Consider the following 22,159-nt stretch of genomic DNA (forward strand, 5'->3'; position numbering starts at 1 on the left):
GAGTAAATCATATAGACATAAATTGATGTACTCATAGACATCCTTTTCCGTGAAAATTGAAAGGAATATAATGAATACAAAAAACTATTTGGGTAGAAATAATAATATTTTGGTGACTGATAACTGGCGGGCTTAATTTTGGACCGAGGAAAAATGTATGACAGGATAAATTGGATTGCATAATTATATCGTTATACATGAAATTTCATCGACTTCTAGGCGGTTGCAGCTCTGTAAATGAATATTTTACTTGTTTAAAAAAAAAAAGGCCAACCAAGTACCAGGCACTAAAAATTTTTCTATTTATCCCAGCTGATTCATAATTGTTTACGTTCATTTCACTCTTTACGGAGCGGGGCGTCTATAATTTGTATATTAATTTAAGTTTATGTAATGTACTTGATAACAAGGATCGATGCCAATGTCTTTTATACAATAAACAACTTTTTTTGCGAGCGGCTATTTTCATGGTTTTTCAGATAAAGAAATTTTTTTTTTCAATATTTATCATTTTAGTCTTCTTGGCGTGTACTTTTTGCACCCGAGGGGCTTTTAAAGATATTTCACTACTTTTATCTTATAAATTTTCAAGCCTTTGATAAAACGAATAATACTTCTTTTAAGCCAAAATTATGATCTTCAATATAATATCTGATTTTTTCCTTCTAATTTTTGTATAATTACCTTATTGGTGTTACGACGAATAATTGAAATTTGAATTTTCAATCAATTCGTAGGAAATTTGTAACATAAACATGTCGTAAATATAACAATCCTGTGATGGTGGAGGGCCGACATTTCCTTCGCGTACTTTGCTATGCCGCTAACAAGAACGCTTGATACAGAATCACATTGAAACTTAACACGATGCAGAGCTTCATTCATTTATATTTTTAATGCCAACTTACCGCCCAAAAAAACCCCATCATATTCATGATGCAGAAACTATGCTACCGGTTTTTGTTACCCTCGGAGGGTTAGAATAAGCGTTGAACAAGATCGTCTATTGCAGTCACTCTCACTATGCGAATAGAAATAGCGTAGAAACGAATGATGGAAAACGGAAGAAAAGAAAGCTTTAAGAGTTGTTATCCAACACTCAACATCACGATTTAAATAATACATCGTGCCATAAAAATGGGTGAAAAATATCATTCATCAAACTTGCAGCTCGCATCGCGTAACCTCAAAAATGTGCAACCTTAATAATGCAGGATAAATTTTCATTTCCAGAAATGGGTCTATTCATATATTCATGTTTCTGTTTCCAAAATCTCATGAATTTCGAATACAAGTAAAATAATTTCATTCGTACATATTTTACGATCATACGACAGGCAACTAAAAACTCAGGAAAATGAAGTAATCGTATTGAAATGAGTAACTGCATCGTTGCGATTGATGCTAGATAAAAACCATTATTTTACGATTTTGCAACTATCTGAAATTCAGTAAATTGTGATAAAACTGATCAAACTCAAAGTTCAAAATCTTAGTTCCTTCAAAATCATTATAAAATTAAAAAAATAGTCATTACTTCCGCAGTATTTTATTATGATAACGTTACTAACTTCAACCTTGTAATTATAATTTTCTATACACATGTTTTACACTCACTGAACTTTACGTGGAGAATATAATAGATAACCAAGCGTATATGGTCCAATTCTATGGACACCCTACTAAAGAATTTATAGCGGTAATATACGAAATAGCTGAGAAAATTAATGATTATTCCATAGTAAATTGTTAATTATAGCTGTTGAAACCAAAAAAAAAAAAAAAAAAAAAAAACGGATTCGCCAGTTGGGAAGCTTATGAAATTTTAGGAAAATTAGTTTGTTCAATCATCTCACTACGGCCAATATTTGAAGAGATATCCAGGTTTTTAACCAACACGAGAGAGTTTACTTACGAGTGGAGTGGTCATATTGTGCAACGAGTACATAAAACACGATTTTACGCACGGTATCGAAAAGTGCCCTTTTACGCAGTAATAACATTGCACGGATCCATTTTTAAATCAGGAGCTCGTTAAACAATTTGCGATCGACTGTGCTTAAAAGTCGTGATTGAATCGGGCCATTCAAAAGTTAAAAAAAGTCTTCTCTCTATCTGTACCGATTGTTTTCGTGTCGAGGTTGAATTGAATCTCATCAAATATTCATCTTGCCATGAATTCACCGTATTATTGAAATGATGGAAATTAGTATTCCCGCACCTGTGAAGAGTCTTTAAGTAGCTTCCCTTGTCTTTGATGATCGTTATTGCTCGTAGATGGCGTCAGAGTCGCGCCTCTTCCCGTTAATCTTGTTAGATAGGCGATTTTGCCTCTTTCTTTTTATTCAATTCACTATTTTTCGTACTTCAATCCTTTCTCGAATATGTTTTAGCAGCTTGAGAAAACAAATTTCAAAATTCAATGTGGCGGGTGTTTTAACTTGCGTTTTTTAGTTCCGATCCGACGTCTGCAACGCCATCCGAAAAATACTTGTGAGTGTCGAATTGGGTTCAAATCTCACTAAACATTTCATTCAGTCAGATTTTTGTATTCTGAATGGGGAAATGTAAATCTAAAGAATATTGAATAATTCTGCATAATTGGTTGAATATTGTGAATTTTCAATTATGAATTACTGAACCGGATCCAAATGTATTTCTAACTGATCAACTGAAATACGTAATGCTTATTTTATGTCGAAAGTATCGGCTAATCCGAAATTGGAAATAAAATAGTTTGGTGGTGAAATATTTATTGAGATCAGTAAAATACACTTTCGATTTTTATTGCTTCGTACATTATAATATAAATTTCGCAGAGATGAGTTAATTTATTTAGGTATATACATCAGGGTGATTCAGAAAAAAAATTTTTTTTTTTTCTTCCAAACAGGTTCAAAAGTTTCATTTAGGTATACAAAGACACCAGTCGAAATTTAAGATTTTAATATTAATATTAAGGGGTGGCTCATCGCACTTTTCAATTTTCCATAAGAATAACATAGGAAAAATGTTGTTTGCCTCTTCTAGTTTTTATAACTCTTTAACGAAGCGTCGTACAAAAACCCCAAAGACATAGTTTTATGGGAAATTGAATGCTCTACAAAAAAGCTCTTCTGTCAAAATTTCGTAAAACTAACTGTGTCAAAGTTACAGCCTGTCAAAAGTTGATTTACTTATAATTTGACCTTTTTTGAATATTATAGCGTAACTACCGGTCTTATAAAAAAGTGTACATGAGTTTTTTTTGTAAAGCATACGCTCGACTTTAAATAGATGGTAACTGATAGTTCATTTTTGCAACAATGAAAAAAAACTATCTTTTACCATTAAACAAAAATAATAAAACGAGAAAACCAATTTCAGAGCAGATTTCTGCTAAAAATTTTTTTAAAGAGTACAATTTTTTCATTGTTGCAAAAATTAATTACTAGTTATCATCTATTTAAAGTAAAATGTACGCTTCACAAAAACACTCATGCACACTTGTTTTATGAGACCGGTAGCTACGCTGTAATGTTCAAAAAAGGTCAAATTATATGTAACTCAACTTTTGACAGGCTGTAACTTTGACACAGTTAGTTTTACGAAATTTTGACAAAAGAGCTTTTTTGTAGAGCATTCAATTTCCCACAAAACTATGTCTTTGAGGTTTTTGTACGACGCATCGTTAGATAGTTATAAAAACTAGAAGAAGCAAACAACATTTTTCCTATATTATTCTTATGGAAAATCGAAAAGTGCAATGAGCCACCCCTTAATATCAATATTAAAATCTTAAGTTTTAACTGGTGTTTTTGTATACCGAAATGAAACTTTTGAACCTGTTTGGAAGGAAAAAAAATTAAAAATTTCCAAATCACCCTGATATACACAATATACATATATATGTATGTATATCGTCGATGCTTCTCCAATTATTATACAAAACTTGTTGCACCTATTTCACTTGTATTAAAGCAAGCGATGGCCTTATCAAACCATCCCGTCCATTTGAAGTAACGACGTTGTGATCTCTTCTCGATTATATCGATGATGGTGACGCATTAATAATACATGTACACGCCTGGTTATAAATACATATAACTTTACCCACGTTTCATTAAATTGCAAACAGGAAATTGCCTCCACGCTGCTCGACATCGTGAACTAATTATGCGGGCTATTTTCACTGGATCGCGAATCTCGCTGCTTGAATTACAGCGTGATTACCCGTTTCCTGAGGAAAATGACAAAAAATCTTGTTTTCCTGATCGACACAGAATACCAGCGAAACTTTAGTCACCGGTAAAAAATTTCAAAACCCATGCAAAATAACTGGCGAAACGATTTTATTTGGATTATATATTAAAATTTTCTCACCCGAAATAAAATTGGCAGAAGTGTCAAATTGAAAGTTGAATCGAGAATCGTCTGATGGAATGATTTTTCGTGCGATAGTCAACACCGAAAGATTGGAGAGCTACTGCGAGTGTTACTTCTTAAAATGTGTCCATAAACTTTATCATCGTTGTAAAAAAAAAAAAAAAATTAAACGACTTAGCAAGACTTGGCTTATTATTTTTAGCTCAAATGTATAACATCGTACTTGTAAAATTTATTTTAAACAAATTTTTTAATGCTTTTTAACGTTGGAAAAAATTCGGCAGTTTTCGATCAAACTTTGTGTATTATTCAGATTTTCAGACAGAGATAATAAATCATTAATCAAAAGAAAATTTCAAAGTCTCTGGCACTGTTCATCTTCACCTTTTTAATCCGTATACATAATTGATGACTGTTAATGTTTCGTAAATTTTTTCACTGAACGCAGGCAAGAAATGCGTCTTAAACATATTTTCCTCTTTGTTGTTTCAGGTAAGGCGGTTTCTAATAAACCTGAAGGATATCGTGAGTATCAATACACAATATATATATACACACATATATTCCCCTACAAATGTCTGATACATAAATCGTCATGCTTAAATCATCAGGTTTAGTGACCTTTGCTATCTGAATGTAAATTGGAGTAGATTAGGTATACGTCTTGTAACGGAATATTGGATCATACTCACAGTGAACTCTGAAGATAATTTTTTTTTATTGTACACGTGTCCCGTCAATTGAGAAAAAAAACTGTTTAGTCACAGCAGATCAAACATTGAATTTTTTTTATCGAAAGACAGCAAAAACCGATTTTCGTTTAAATTGACCTGCATAAAAATTTTACGTCACGTTTAAACGGCAACGAAACTTGTTCCCCTGCGATGATTTATACATTTTTACAAATTAGTTAACATCGAGAAACATCGAGATGAAGATGAAACGAACGAACGGGTCTAGTCCCACCAGTCCCAAGGGGCCTGCTTCCTCCCTCTGCAAATGTCGAATATTATTATGCATTGGTTGATTTGTTTCTTTCTTTACTTTCATCGTGATTTGCAAGCTTCTTTTTTGCCTTTGGAAAAAAAAATTACGTCGCATAGGAACGCAAATGCCCCTGGATTAAGTAATACAGGTACATACAATAACGCAAAGCGAAAGTGATGCTATTAACTGACCTACACAATGTGCTTGACCGCCTTTCGAAAACTAGAATATACGTACGTATGACTGCATGCGTCGATACCTTAAAAACTCATCGTCATGCAGCAATGACGATTTTAACGCCACTGTTATAAACTTGGTGATTTTCCCGCTAAATCTGGTGATTTTGAAAAATTCTTGGTGAGAATAATTTACCTGTTCAGCGGTTGGCGGGAAATTTGTCGATTTTTAAAGCAATTTGGCTTGTTTAGTGGAAATTTTGGTGGTTTTTGCCAATTTCACATTTTTAACGGGAAATTTGATGGTCAGATTATTTTTATATCGGATTGATTTTACGCCATTTTTTTTGTTTTTTTGTCTTCCAAAAATTCAAACGAACAAAATAGAACAATTACAAATGCAAATACACCAACTTTTGATTAACTCTGAAATCCTGAAATATCGAATTTCCCTGATATATTTTAAAATTAACGATGACTCTATGAAACTATGAACGGGATTCTTTTGTTAAGTAGTCACTTTACGCAGTGGAAATTCCGAGCTTGAATCAGAGATTTTGAGAGATACGTTACCGGTTAAAATGTGGCTTTAACGAGTTGTTTCAAACCTCTTATTATTCGTTGAATGAAAAAACCCTGAAGTTTATCCCGAATTAGGTTATTTTTAACGCATGCGTAATCCAACTGGTATGTAACAACCGCATTGAAAAAAGTTACGCATGTAAAAATCGTCTTTTCGAGATTTAATTTACACGTTGAAATAATAATTGAATTCCACCTATCCAAAATAGAATTTCTCACCAAATACGAACACGCTTCTATTTTTCTCGGCCAAACAATTTCTTATCCCACTTAACAGTGTTTTTTATTTTTTTTTCTCAATATTCTCAGATCGGATATACAAATCCTGAAACCCAGACCCAAATGCTATCTTAAAAACTTTACAATGTACATTTTTCTTCTTAAATCAATGTGGTAAATTTTTTCCATTTTTCTTCTTCATCTGACGTACAGATCTTCGTAAAGAATTTTGATTATTCCAGAAAAATTTTCAAGACTGAGGCAAATTTAAAAACTATCCAAATACGTGATTCTACAACTTCAAAAAATTGTTCAGTTCCATGCAACTTCAAAAAAACTTTATTCGACTTACAGAAATTTCTCATTTCGTGTTTGTGTTGATACATAATTTCGTAAAATTAAAAAGAGTTTCATACTGATATTACGATATTATTTCACCTGATAGTACCAAAGGAGCATTATCAATTCGGCAGAACACCCTTCAATTCACCGGAATTGTATAATTCACCGCTCCGTAGAAGTAACGATAAATTTTTTTTTTTTCTTTACGTAAATGAAAGCGATAAATATTATTGAGTGGAATCAGAGAATCACATTGCCAATTAATTGAGACGATATGGACTTATATTGGATCTTATATCGGCTGATACTACATATTACAATTATTGCAACAAGAAAGAAGAACGAAAGAAATGTAGTAGAACCTAGATTATCCGAATTAATTGGGACCGAGCCTAGTTCGGATAATCAAACGTTCGGATGACCGAAATGCAATTTTTATCTTAAGGTATAATAATATACATATATACAACGCAAATTGAGATCGACAAACAGTCTGTAATAAACTTTTAAATACATATTAAGCCATTCGCTTTTTTGTACACTATAGTGTATAGAACTTTTCGAGACATACTGCATATTAATTAATTCTTAAGTATATGAAATAAGGGTAAAGCTTCCTGACAAATCTATTGCCGCTATTTATTTGGTAGAATTATTCTTACATTGCGAGAAAAACGGTAATTCTTGAAAAAAAAAAAACAACTCAATTTCTGAAACACGTCCGTAACATCTCAATATCATCAAAAAACTGTTTTTCTACTTCAAATAAAGGAATTTTGAGTCAACATTTTCATTTTAAAGTGAACGATTATTTTATTACTTTGGTTTTACATAGTCGTCTGTCGTCAATTGACGAACGGCTGTTTTACGTTTTTCAGCCACGCATCAACGTATATTTCTAACTAAAAACTTATCGTTTGAACCGAAGTTCGGATAATTGAGCGTTTGGGTACATGGTTCGGATAATTGAGGGTTCGGATGACCGAGGTTTCGATAATCGAGGTTCTACTGTTAACTCGTTAAGGAAGAGAGAAAGAGAGAGAGAGAGAGAGAGAGAGAGAGAGAGAGTCGAGATTAATCGCGGAGCGGGTCTTGGTCGTTGGCCAATTGGTGGAGCAGGGGGGGGGGGGAGAAATGGGGTAAAACGGGAGGGGGGATGAGGCAAGTGGTAACGGCGTTGGGAATCGGCCCGGAAATAACACGAGTCGATGCTTGTCGGGGGAAAGTGGCTCTGCAGCTTTCACTTGTTGCTCGGCGAACCTCGACGAGTTCTCTGCCGCTGCACCGGGGCGAAAACTGTTCCTCATCCCGCGATTTGACGCAAAACCGTTCTTGCGAATCGGACTGCTGGACCCGACTAGTGACATTGTTTTTTTTTCTTTTTTCTTTTTTCTTTTTTATTTTCGGCCGCAAAAAGCTCCGAGGCTGATTGTTTATGGTAAAAAATTGATACTCGCGAAGTACAGGATTATTCTGCTGTATTGTCGAACAATTTGAGGCCCCTCGTCGTATGTGATTTTTCCCTTAATTTAAACAATATATAGGGGGCATTCAATGCGAACTCAATGAGCCCTTGACCATGACCAATTTACATTTTTATAATTTTTTTTTTTCCATATGATCGAGCTTCCTCCAAAATTAATGAAAAATAAAAGAAATAATTTCCTCTTAATTTGTCTTCTAGGCTATTTGAAAAAGGCCATTTTTTCCAGAAAATTCACAGACATTTCTTGATTACAGGGATTTCGGTTTTTTCTATTTTCCAGAGGGATTCAAACATTTTATTTCAATAATTTTAATAAATATTAATTTTTCCTGTAGATACTTATCATCAATTATTATTCATCTTTCGAAAATTCCGAAAAGAACCGCCGAAACTAAAGAATCTTATAACTTGCATTGAAATTGTTGAAACAGAATTTTTGAACACTTTTGGAAAAATAGAAAAAACCGGAATCACACTCCCGTTCTGGTCTCAAAATCATCATTTCCCATCAAGGAACGTCTGTGAATTTTCAGGAAACAGTGGATTCTTGAGATAGCTTGAATAACGAATAAAAAAAAATATGTAATTTCAAAACTTTTTCTTGGTTTTTGGAGGAAAGTCCATCATATAAAAAGAATCGGAAAAATATAAATTGATCGGGGTCAGGAGCTCGATGGGTTGGCATGGAATGCCCCATACATAAGAAATATACTTTTTCCAGTTTTCTTTGCTGTATTTTCAAAAATAAGTATATTATTATTGATATTAAAATGAATCCAGTCCAATCATCAAACCGCGTTTTAATTGAGATATTTCGAATGTGGAAAAGTCACATTCAAAATCAGATGTGGTTCCGGCGAAAGGTGAAAAGAAAAAAAAAAAAAAAAAAAAACCTGCTGTGAAGTTATAATGATCCATTTATTTAATTTGCAATTAGTTTGAATCTATCGTACTAGCACGTGTATTTTATCATTAATTATTTCCGTTGAATCATACAAAATTCCAGGGTATTATTCTTCTACGCTTATGTTTTTTATCCGTCATTTTATGCACCGTCCCTGGTGAAAAATAATGAACGTCGGTATTGACGCATTGTTTTATAACGATTATCGAGACTATTATAACGTTGCGTTACTGCAATACGGTAATATTATCACACTCGCTAATATAATTATGACATCAACAAAACGACATTGTCCTGTTTATACTTACAATTCTACGATTTTTATTCTTATTTATAATATTTAGCAGTGTTATCATTGTTTCGAACAATACCATCATCGTTACAAACATTTGTTCCCACCAATATAATATCGTTGCTGTCATTAGAAAAATGACCTTCAATTGAATATCATGCATCATTTTTCCAAACGTAATTATCACCATGAACATGTTTCGAATTGCCTCCAAGATCGTCATGCAAACCACTGAAACCATTAAAATTATTACAATCATTCAATTCGTTAACATCATTGAAATCCTAGAATTTAATAATGAAAAATTCATTGTAGTCATCGTTATCATTAGCATGGCAATATCGCTGTTATCATTATTTCTGTCAAGACAATCGTTATTTAAGATATAAATAGCCACCAATAGTTATTAGTGATCGTTAACAATATCGCGATGATTGAAAAGATTACGAATTATCGAATATGGATTTGATGATCACTGAATGATCGCAATTATTTGTAGCTGTGCTACGTATGGTAGATAATTGTTTTCTTAAAAATCAGCAATATGAAGCTAATTTTTGAAATGACGTTGTGACATCATGCAAATTGAATTCAATTTTCTTCCTGATATGTGATTATTTATAACGATCATTAGCTATGCGGTGAATCAGAATTTATTATCGTTCAAAACTCCGCCAATGGGCATAATGAATCGAATGATAGCGCAACATCCGTATGAGATTATAAGTGATTTTTGATGATGATATTTTCATCACAAATTATAGATCGTTGTGAGGATTGTTTTTAAGGGATCATCCCAGTTAACGAAAAATAAGTGATTTTAGGTTTTTTTTTCAATTCCAGAAAAATTAAAAGAAAAATTGAGCATTCCAACTATTTCGATTATAAATAATTCTTGAATCGAAAAAATTCATTAGTTTGGCAAATGCCGAGCCGTTAGGAATTATTATTAGATAGTACATACAAAATAAGAAAAATTGTTCCCCTAAAAAAATATTTAAAAAATACAAAAAAATCAATTCTCCCCTCTGAACTATGGCTCAAAATGTTTGTTTTGGGACCCAGAAATTATGTGAATTTTTGTAAAAAAAAATAATAAATGGCTTTTTTTTTAAGACCATGAAAGGGTTTGTAACATTTTTTAAAAAAGAATGTTTGGGACGAAAAATCTGAAAAAAATGGTGAGTGCTATTTTTAGGCTGTCAAATCACATAAAAAATGATGAAGCAAATTGGCGGGGGTCAGGGAAAATGTCCTCTCAGTTGGCACGGAATACCTCATATATATATTTATTGAAACACCATGATGATCCCTTGCAATATTTCAAAGCCCAGCTTCGCTCGAGCTGTGACCTAAATTACACTGTTAATACTTCCGTGGAAAATTGGCGTGGGAAATTTTCGGAAACACCGAATTAAACTTAAAACCCACTGGCAATAACGTTTCATAGACACGAACTGCGCATAATATGACGAATTTTCCTGCACGTGGGTCCCTCGCTAAAAACGTTGATCTATGTTTAACGCGATGAACGAAAAAAGAACGCAAATAGAAATAATAAATACAAGACTGAAAAAAAAAAGCGGAAAAGCAATCACGATAATGGTGATAGGAAGTGAAAAATTATGACTAACGAGTGCTGCTGGAAAGCGGAATCGTGGCTCGTTCAGCTTTTAGCCGCTGCCGCGGCATGCGGCAAACAAGTTTCCGGAAGGAGTTTCATGTATTAGTGTAATTCCCCTATTTTTCTTCTCTATCCAGATACCTGGTTTTTCCACGCTTGTCTAACGTGTCTTAATTGACGCGCGTATTTGTATTTCCGTAACCTGCGATGCGCGATTTGTCTCGATGCAGTTATTAAACGAGAGAAATCGACCCGCGTTGTGTATTGAATTTATAAAAAAATAAAAATAAGCAGATTAAAAATCACGAATCGGCAGAAATTTTACGGCTTTTATCTAAAATTATCATGCTTTTAATGAACGATTTTTTTTCTTGCTTTTTCTCTGCCAATGGAATGACAAGTCGAGATTGACAAGACATATTACATATCTGCAAAAATATTGTAAGAATATTAATTCCGTTTATAGGCATTGCATAGTGGTGAAGATTAGAAAGTAACAAAGGTTCTGAAAATATTTATTACTTGTATACCGGTTTATCCGGTTCGAAGAATTTGCGTTTTTAATTATCTTAGAATAATTTCTTTACGTCTACGCATGGGGTACGAGACTTGTTCGTTTTACTCAAGTAAATAAGTAATTGGACGTGTGCAATATTTGTCGTGCGTGTCTAAATTTTCGGCTGAATGAGCTAACCCCCCTCCCCGAAAGGAATGAAATCGCTATTGCGATATAAAGGGATACTCGGAATATCCAGCAATTGAATGCCTCACTTAATTTCCGGATACATTTGCAACTTCGCATCGTACAGAATGCCTATTAGTTATAAAAATCTGGCAGAAGGTAAAAAACAAAAGACAACAAAGGCGTTGAGTAATGTTGTGTAAGTGTACTTCTCGATTACAAATTGGTATCGAATGATGGAAGCAGAATTACTGAACGTTTGATATTTCTTGAATTATTAATTGTACCTGTCCATGGATGTGCCGAGTTTTACGATTCAACACAATTATCCTCTCAACTCGAACAAAATTTGGATTCTACAACTATTTTACCGTTGTTCATAGAACTTGGTCCATTAACTGAGAAAACGAGTTTAGTAGATGTAGAGAGACTTTTTCGTTCCTGTGTTGATCAGTTCTCCGTGTTGTGTAATGTGAAAGTTTAATCAGAAATCGTTATCAAAGCCTCACGCGCTGGAGAATCCCAAGTTTCTGTTACTGTAAAACGAATGAATTACTGCTGGAATACCAGCCGCCAGATGTCACTGACTCTCGGTGCTTTCGCAGCTGAAAAGACGTTTGAGGTTGAAGTTAGTAACGTTGCTTTAACGGTGCGTGTTTAGGAAAAATCCTTAATTGGACCCTGAAGATCGTTGAATATTGAGACAGTGAATGATAACAAAGAACACATGTTCATATTTTGAAAAAGCAATTCCTTGAAAATTGTTCTAAAATTGTACAATAACCATTTATTCCGTCACGTTTCGTTATATCAACGTTACTAACTTCAGTTTTCTGAAAATATTGATTTTTTCTGTGATGGAGTATCAATTTTGAAAATTCAAGTTTCGGGTACAACGGAATTTGGAAAGTTGTGCTCATTGACAAACTGTGAGAATGCATTGGCAAAAATTGGCCAAAAATTTTAGAATTCTTGCGAAATTTCTGAAGACTGAGAGACTAGACGAAATTCAGCCGGTTGAAATGTTGCTGAAAAAAGATGGGCGTTTATTCATCCGCGGTATGTGTGAGAGGTGTGAGAAAAGAATATACGAAGCGTCGCGTCGTGTGACGCGACGAAAGAAACGAAACTTCTATTCTTACGGTGAATAGATAATAATAAATAAAGTGACGCTATGTAAGCGGCAGATAGAACCAGCCTATGAATTATGTATGTGGACAGGTTTATGGAAGAGGAGTCGCGGAATATATGCAGGTATGGATGTATATATGCCTATATGTGTACAGTTGTACACGCATCTTCAGAAAGACTCCGTAAGAGAATTCCTCTCTGTAGATGTCACGCTTTGGATCCCCATTTACCGCAAATTCTCATCATTTCTCGCATTATTCCGTTTCTTCAAACCACACAATCAGGTTTACCACCCAGTTTCAAGGCCGCGTTTGCCAGAAGTCACGTATTGCACACGATTATACGTGCATCGTTACGTAATTTTATGGAGGTGCTAAGATTATAAGAACAAAAATTTACTCTCCCCATCGGAGCTGGCACAAATTTCTGCAGCTATATAACATTATATTTTGTATACATTATTACGGACTTTTATATTGAACACATATTAGGGTGGTTCTTAATAGGGTTGTTTTTGAACTTTTATTCACCCAGGGGCTTGAACGCTTTCGAATCGATAAAAAAAAAAATGCCCTCAAAATTCGAGCCCTGTTCATCAACTCTAAGATATTTCGCTTTGTGATGAAGTGTCTTGTGGAAATAACGTGGGAAAAATTTTTCTTACTCATTGAAATTTTATAAGTCGTTGAAAAATATACCGACAGTAATGGAAAATACATCCTTTTGTAGAGAATTGAACACTCCATAAAAACGCTCAGATGCATAAAATTCGTGAATGAAAGCATTCGTATGTTAATTATCGTTTAAAGTTTGATTTATATAAAATTATCATTCCGTCAAGTATCAAAATTACGAAATGAACAATCGTTTTATAAAATATATTGCATATTTCTTGTAGGTTGACGTAAGATAGATTCATGTCAATCGCATTATTTTAAAACCGTATTATATAGTAAACGGTAATCAAAAATTATTTTATAAATACTAGTATTGATGAGTGTAGTTTGAATAATATTATATCTGTTACTTGAAATTCATTAGTCGCTCCAATTTCCAGTACCAAAATATCCGTTTAATGTTATTGAAAAAGTTACTATGATAGGTAAAAATGATCGTTTATCTCATCGAACACGAGCACAAAACACTTGCACAGATTTAATTAATTTTGATATCAAAAAGTCGTGAAACATTCTGTTTCAATATGCATAAATAAATGAATGAATTTGTATTTTATACAGCAATCGGAAAATATTTTCATATCTTCAGGTGATTAACAAGAAGAGCGAAAGATGACCTGTGAATGTTTAAGAAGTGATATTCGAAAAATTACACGAATGTATGCATTAGTTGACCAACAAGATTACTCTCGGAACTAACTTTTTGAAATGTTATTTAGATAACCCTATCAAAATTATGGTACACTGCTGTGTCTTTGTTTAGTTATTCATTTTTACTGCTACTATCATTCTGAAAATTCAGTGTCTGAGCACGCGGGCTGATGCTAGTCCTGAAAAAAAAGCAAAAGATCAACCGTAAGACATTATAAAGATTAACAGAGTACAGACAACTCTTCGGATTTGCCTGGACCGATGCGACTATTCGCCTTTTGCACTCTCGAAGCTGACGTGGTTGTTACTGACAACTTTTAATTAAGGATGCACAGTGGACTGCAATCAGTGCCGCTCTTGGCAGTTGCCAATTAATGCGTAAGTAACTGGTTACTTTCAGTATTACCAAGTATTTAATTATTACAAGCAGGAAAATGAAAAAGCAACAGAGAAAGAAGAATAATGTAGATTTTACATCTGCAGCGGTGAATATATGGGCATCACTTTTTTAGAGTTGAATCTACAGCAATTGTGGCAATATTTACAAATCTGATAATTGGAGTTACAGAACCAACAGTAAGAGTGACAATATGCTTAGGTAAAGTTATCGAAATCGATAGTAGATTTGACTTCAAAAACTATTTACTCTCCGATTTTTGGAATTTTTTTGAATAAAAATTTCATTTACTTCGAATATGGGCACCGTAGATGCATCCATTGCGGACCTAGAGAAAATTCGTGATCCAGAGTAAGTCTGAATAGGGTTTTTTGAATTTTCAAAAACAAAGAAAATTACAGCGTGTGACATCTTTTCCCGGAGGCTGGGCAAGTTGTTCCAAGTATTTTAAAATACGAAAACTGGTAAAAAATTTTAATAATTTTTTATCGCGTCTTTATTTTCTTGTTTTTGTTTTGATATGAGAAACTCAGTGTATATTTTTAAGCGATAATTTTTTTGTCCATTGTATTTTTCTTGGAAACCACGAAACAGTCGAGCTAGGCTCCGAAAACCCCAAAAACCATAAAAAAATTCGCCTCAGACTCCGAAAATCTATTTTCGCGAGGTAATTTTTTCTGTGATCGAAGTTGCAAAAACCCGTAAATCCGGTATACAGAATCCTTAAAATGTAAAAAATTAAATTATTCATTCCGACGGTTCTCTACTTTGGCTTTCTACATGATGACCTTTCTACTTTTTAAAAAGTACGTAAAATATATTTCTACGTTTCGATGTATCCGATATTTTGTTTAGCTCTTCTATTCTGTGAAGTGTAGGTTTTTTCGTGAATTTTAAACAAAGTATCCTTGCCTACATTTCTATTACTTATTCTTGAATTATTATAGTAATTCAAATTTTATTCAAATCAATTTATATATTGATTCAATTGAATTGAAAAACAAATGAAGAAAATAATTGTAACGAGATATCAGCCGATGACGATAATTGGCAAATTTACGAAGAAACCAATACCATTCAAAACGTTTTCCGCAAGAAAATAAAACGCTACTTTCACGACGAAAATAATTTTCTTTGTTACCGAAGAACCAATTGTGATAAAAATTTGGAAAAAGTTCAGAGGACTTCTTTCGATGGGCAGATTAAAATAAGTGCAAAATGAAGTTAATCAAAATTCGACCTTAAAGTCTTGTCTGGTGTCACGTGGAAAGCTTCTTTGTCGCAGAGAATTATACAAACAGTTACAGGGTTCGTATATTTACACGAATAATACTTCTAGATGCAGGAAAGCGTTCTGGACATTCTTGATGTATAGTAATGTTTTTTCGGACAACATTAAATACACGTATATATTGAAGTCCTTGTTAGTAGTGGTCGGATGCATACTGACAGGAATGGTAAACCTAACCTGATTCTGTCGCAATTGTAGTTGACGACCTGAATCTTAGTTGATTCAATTTTTGTGATTGTAAATAGACTAATTACAGTCTGAGGAGGGTCCCCCTCAAAGGGTCGAAACGTAAATGAGACTCTAGTTCTTGACTGGCTTACGACACGAAAAAAACATTACAGTACTTCTAGTGCCTCCCTGAATTTCGCGACCTCTTTTGGCCAGCCATGCGAAACACGCGTCTGTCTATCAGGTGTCCGAAAATAAATTCCTGAGAGAAGGTGGTGCGCAGTTCCCCTTTCGCCAGGTACCTACTACATTCTGACGACGGTTCACACAGAGGCAGAATTTGCCCACCAACACATCTGCGTTCACTTTCTAAGCCGCGGGACTGACACGCGGAGGTTTCATCCTCCCGGGCGGCGCAGTGAAGAGGGAGGCTCAATTCCTCACGGCAGTAGGTCACCGAGTGATAGGGAAACGCGAGGTAGTTCTCCGGCTCACGAGTCACGGACTGCACCAAGATGCCGTCGCGGGGGCGGGGAAGAGCGGAACTGGAAAGAGAGTGCGCGGAGGCATGTGTAACCTAACCTAGTCTAACCTCATCATGCCGACGAAAGCGAAACCTCTTTCACTATCGTAGGACGACGCCGGGCGTCGTTAGCCATGCGGTTGTTATACCTATGCCCAGGCCAGTGTTGCCGTTTCTAGTGCAATTCTACTTTTCTGGTAAATTTCGCCCGTTTTTGTACGCTGGTACGCTTCATGATTTTTTAGTACTTTTAGAGATATTGATTGTTTTGTACAGTTTTTGCGTTATAATTTAAGCTTCGGAAATTTCGTACGCTTTTGTGTGGGTTACGCATGCTCATGAGTCTGCCGAAAATGAACTTTCAGTGGCCTGCCTCACTGACAAACGCGAAAACAATGAAAACACCACCTGGCGGAATAAAAACATAACCTCACAGTAGTTGAATTTCATTCGGTACATTTTACTACCTATAAGGTACATTTTTTTTTTTTTTATCTAGCTGCTACATTTTGAATTACCAGAGTGGCATCAGTGTCTGGGAGCTTCTGCTCATGATATGGTGATTTCACCACTCACTCGTCGCATGTCTCGGTGATAATAATTTTGATGGTGATGTCGTGTGAGAAGACGGGAAAATACAAAATCATTTTTCATCGTAGTGTAGGAGATAATTATGGACGAGCGGTCACACTTATCGTTTCAGTTCAAGAAGTATTTATTTAAAACAATCGTGCATTTCTCAGGGCACGCAGCACGTGCGTCCGTCGTTCAGGTTTTAACACATACGCATGAGACAGGAAAGTTTTCACTCGAAAACGGCGCTGCGTGGCATAGCGTCCAGAGGACACCACTGCAGCCTAGGGATATTCCCTATCATTCTATAACTATACGCCTTATAGTAGATAATCGTTGTTATTATGTCTTTTTTTTCATGTTTCGCGAAAAAAGATGACATGTTGGAAGAAATTGTAATCACTATAATCATCTAGAATAAAATTGAAAATCAAGTACTGAAAAAAATTGAACCGAACACCATGAATTTATGTAAAAGAATACAAACTACTTCGGAAAGTTATGGTAAACAGCATTTCACTACGAAAAAAAATCCGTTGCTCGTAATCATGAAATCAAAATTGCGTCAACGCTTGTAGAATTATAGGTACTCATTTATTACAAAAGTCGAAATTCAATAGAAATAGTTTGTTTTCGAGAACAAAGAGATTATATTTTACAGAATTTCGCAGAAAAATATCAATGTATAGAAAGCATTTTTCGTAGAATCACGAGAAAGTACTACTATTCTTGAAGCATTGCTAAACGTCGCATCTTTCTCAGAAGGAAAAGGCAACTGATGACTAATACCTATCAGATAATGGATCTGCATTTGAAGAGTCTTCTTATCTTTCGAGAATAATCTCGGTAGATTTTGAGGTGTGTCGCATATATTTAAACTCACTTTGTCTCAATAGGTGAGTTTTATGAAAAACAAACAAGAAGTAGTTGTTCGTGCGAATCAAGAGTTCTACAATATACTACAAAAAATTACATCCGTTTCAACGGTTGATGTACGAAAACGTGAAAAACAAGCCATTTTACAACTGTTTGTGAAAAACAGAAAAATTTCAAGATAAATTCTGTTCAAAAACTACGATCGTTTTCCAAATTCCCTTAAAAATCATAGAGATTTTTATAGAAAATTACACATTTTTTTGCACCAGATTAGTGTCTTTTGCAAATTACACAGCGTACAATCCATAGGCTTCGTCATTACCTTGTTTCCAATCAATGAAAGTGAAATCTATTAATCAAAGCTAGAAAACTTCAGTCAGTTAAAAATCAACCCATTCTCAAACAAGTTTTTTACCGTTCTTCGCAAAAAGAGCTCCAACTGGGGAGAACCCAAAATGACGAATACGTATGCGTGGACGGAGAAAAGAACATAACAGCATGCATCAATAATCACAATCATGTGAAAATAAAGGTAGAAGAAAAAGGAGAGGAAAGAGCAAATTCAAGATATTGCCTCACCTGGGCAAACATCATCGGTATAAATCAACTTCAACAATCGCGTCTTATTCATTTAATCCTGTATGTATAGCTGTACATATGAGATTTTGAACCGAGGAAGCAAAATATCACAGAGACGAACAGAAGATTCGAGCTTCGGTACTGCAACTCGAGGTTATCGTTCAAGATTCCTAGTTGAAAAAACGATCTAATTTGAATCGACAAGATCTCTGAGTCTTCTAAAAAGAAACCTCTGTCAAATAGCGACCGACGAAGAAATTCTACTCTATGATATATCCGCAGAAAGTTGGACTCATACTGACCTTCCGGACTCTTTTTTCATTATTTTGAAGTTACTGAATCGAAATGACGGCAGATTTTTTTCTCAATGACACCGGAGCGGGCTGATTTCATAAAAATATGCGTGCTTATGTTGAGCACTTCTTGCTTCTCGTTGTTCATGGAAACAGCACGCTGTCCAGTCGATATGTGTGTCCTGCATGTCGGAAACGAACATGTAACACAATCCGCCTGGATCGTACTGCGGGCTCCACAGTCTGGACATCAGACTCCCGACGTTCCTCCGGAGGACGCCTCGTGGCTGACCGCACAAAGGTCAACCTGCACTCGGTTCCGCGCTACTAATCCTACAGTGCAGTGGAACAAACAGGGTGTAAGCAAATCGTAAAGAGCTTGTTGCCTCGCGATTGACTTGCCCGCGAATACGAAGGTGAATAACTAAGCTGACATGAGAAGTTGGGATCTGTTATGACAAGAAAAATTTTAATCTCACACTCAGGGTTGTTTCAAACAAGGGAGGAAATGGAAATTGGGATGTATCATTGACGCATATTCAAATAATGCCGATAACAAGGCTTTCGACATGGACGCACGGTCGTTGAGATTATTTAAAAAATAATTCTTTTTTTTTTGCATGAATATTTTGAAACAATAATTCTTGGTCTGGATGAGTATACGTAAATGAGTTGGGAAATATCGGAAACAAAAGTTTTTAACAACTCAAGAGATCAAGAATGACCTCATTCGTTAATTATAATAAAAATGGAGCTGGGAATTCAGGAAATAGGTTGGAGTTTGAACCTTTGAGCTGTACGAACACTTTACGATGATCATTGATGTTATTAGAGTGAAACCGGATTGGTAGTCTTGAGATGTTGATGTAGTAGCGTTCAGATAATTCCGAATGGACATATAGTTATCCAATTATCCATAGTTTGATACAAGGACGCAAGAATTCTCATTTTGAACCACCAACTCGTTAGAAACAGACGATTTTGTGTCGTGATTATGAAGAGTGTAAATACCAAAAGCTAACCTCTTTTGAAGGACATAACTCGGCTAGGCATGACTACTGACGAACACCGTGTCAAAAATTAGTATCTACGTGTTGCCGCGCAGTGTGACCTCAGATTCGGAACCCATACTCTGAGTTATAACCTTTCTTTGTTTTGCCTGATTACACTCACCAGTTTTTACTCCACCATCGTGCTGTGTACTGTCTTAACTCAAGTCGTCTTTAGAAAGCGTTAGACAACTAATTTGGGCTGCAGGTTTTATCCCCTTCTTTTGACGGTCAGGCGGTAAATCGTTTTCGCATCTCGGTGCAACTTGCCGAAGGAAAAAACGCTACAGAAATAGAATGTTATCGATCATTTATCCAGCAAAATATGATGAAATATACATTTGAGCATCCGTACTCTGAGATATATCTACATTTTTTCTTTAACTGTAAGTTATTCTCTGCTGTATGTTCCTCAGTGTCTGTACCAGTGAAGGCTCTCTCCGACGCACGAATGAATTTTTTATTGAACTGTGATAGCAATGGTGAGGAAAATAGGAGATAGTTGCACCGAGAACAGGGTATAATCGAAATTCACGTATGGTAGATTAACGGATGGATTTACTGTCGAGGTACGAGAATTAGTCTTGTACTGTATAGAACATCGTACTCCAGTTACGTGTGGTAAGAAATGTGTTAGAGAAACGGAATAACCGTCATACTACACGGTAAATCCATGTGTTCCTATAATATATGGGTATTTTTGAGATACCGGTTTCTGTGTATATTGGAAGTTAACGCAACAAATACAACATGCATTCCCCAAGGCCGTTCTCCAGCTTGGCTGTTAAGGGCAAAGGGAAAGAAGATAATCAGATTGAAGCCGTGGCAATGCATTCACGTTACTCTAAAGATATGCTTGAAGTTTTACCTTGACCCGAAGACCCACAAGGGTGGCGTGCATCCTTCACCTCAACTCTTTACTACCCAGTTGAAAGCTTCTTACGGTTTCTAATCATTCCAACTTCTCGTTGGATCAGCAAAATATTGACACAAAGTGTCATTTCGGCGAAGAATACTGATGTAGTGCTTTTCTGTTGAGAGAGAACGAGAGGAGAAAGGAAACACTTAAACAAATAAAAATATTCGACCGTCAATGGTGAGAATTTCCATTTCTCTTGTTCTTTTTCGGCCGAAAAATAATTATGACGAACGAGACGATTGCGGTTGTGGAGAAGATCTTGAATTTCATCCGCACGAAAGCACGTGTGGAAAAATTTTCTGTTGAAAACCTGTTTAACGTATTGAAAGCAGTGACTCGTCGGAAGTGAATATAATTTATGGAAAAAACCGCTAATCACGACGGTGTCACGAGAAAGAGTACAAAATAAAACGGCGCATTTCGTGAATGTGAGAATATTGTGACGCGAGGCGAAGGCACGTGTATTGCATCTGTATAATTCATCGTCGCGGCAAGTTGGATCTCGATTACGTTTGCCAAGGCCATCAGTAACTGACACTCGATAGATTCCAGCTTTCCAACGCGTTCTCGGAGGCTCGGAATTGTTTCCTCGTACGTATAACTTTGAGGTAATACTTGCATGAACGCCGAGCTAGCAAGTTCTTGCGCGTCACGTTCCAAGCATCACATTTGTGGATGCATATGCCCGCAGTGATTTGGAGATGGATAATTTTTGGATAATTCTCTTGAACTTGTCCAAATAATTAGTAGTTTCAGAATCACTGCGAGAAGGTGTGCCTACCTACATTTGATCTGTACGAATGCTCAAAGAAAGAGGAGGGAGCTGCAGGGTAATCTTTCCAGTTGCTCTGGATACTAATATTTATACGAGCCAGTTTTATTTCTTTTGCTAAATGATCAACGTGAGCCATTCGAATATCAGCACGCGATGTTTGCTCGAATCGTTGTAAACGGCTTTTCATCGTCGTGATAAAAACGAAAATTGGTAACACATTCGTTTGGAAATATAATTCTTGTAATTTCCTCGTATATACACTACCGGCGGAAAGTTTCCGGACAAGAGTTTGAAAAAGTGTCGGAATGGTTTTTTATGCCATTTCGCCGGTAGTTGGCCTAGGCCAATTTTACTAACGGCATTTTAAAGAGGGGGGATTTACCTACATTTTGGCTTTTCAAAAAAAATTTTACGATTTTTTTTGACACTTAGCACACAGTTCTGAAAACGAATATTTATTGATGTTTTTTTGTTCTTTTGTGAGTGGACCTCGTTTGCAGTAAAAATCTTTTTTATGCATTTCTCTGACTAAAATCATAAAGGGGGAAGCCTAAGCTTCAATTTCGTTTTGTAGAAAAATTTTTGCGAAATTTTTTCT

General features: G+C 35.3%; 1 protein-coding gene across 16 annotated transcripts in view; it reads left to right on the forward strand.

The window, feature by feature from the left end:
• The window catches only part of LOC124187153 (thyrotroph embryonic factor), a 219,627-nt gene that overhangs the window by 176,145 nt on the left and 21,323 nt on the right, over window positions 1–22,159 (forward strand). For 3 of the 16 annotated variants that reach the window (XM_046579461.1, XM_046579463.1, XM_046579451.1), the window contains exon 3: window positions 4,858–4,890. The exons of the other annotated variants lie outside the window; for them this stretch is intronic. In XM_046579461.1, coding sequence (XP_046435417.1) covers window positions 4,858–4,890 — 33 coding nt within the window. The remainder of the gene's footprint in view (window positions 1–4,857; window positions 4,891–22,159) is intronic. 16 annotated transcript variants of the gene reach the window in all.

Source organism: Neodiprion fabricii, chromosome 7, assembly GCF_021155785.1.
Source record: "Neodiprion fabricii isolate iyNeoFabr1 chromosome 7, iyNeoFabr1.1, whole genome shotgun sequence".
Classification (NCBI taxonomy): Eukaryota; Metazoa; Arthropoda; class Insecta; order Hymenoptera; family Diprionidae; genus Neodiprion; species Neodiprion fabricii.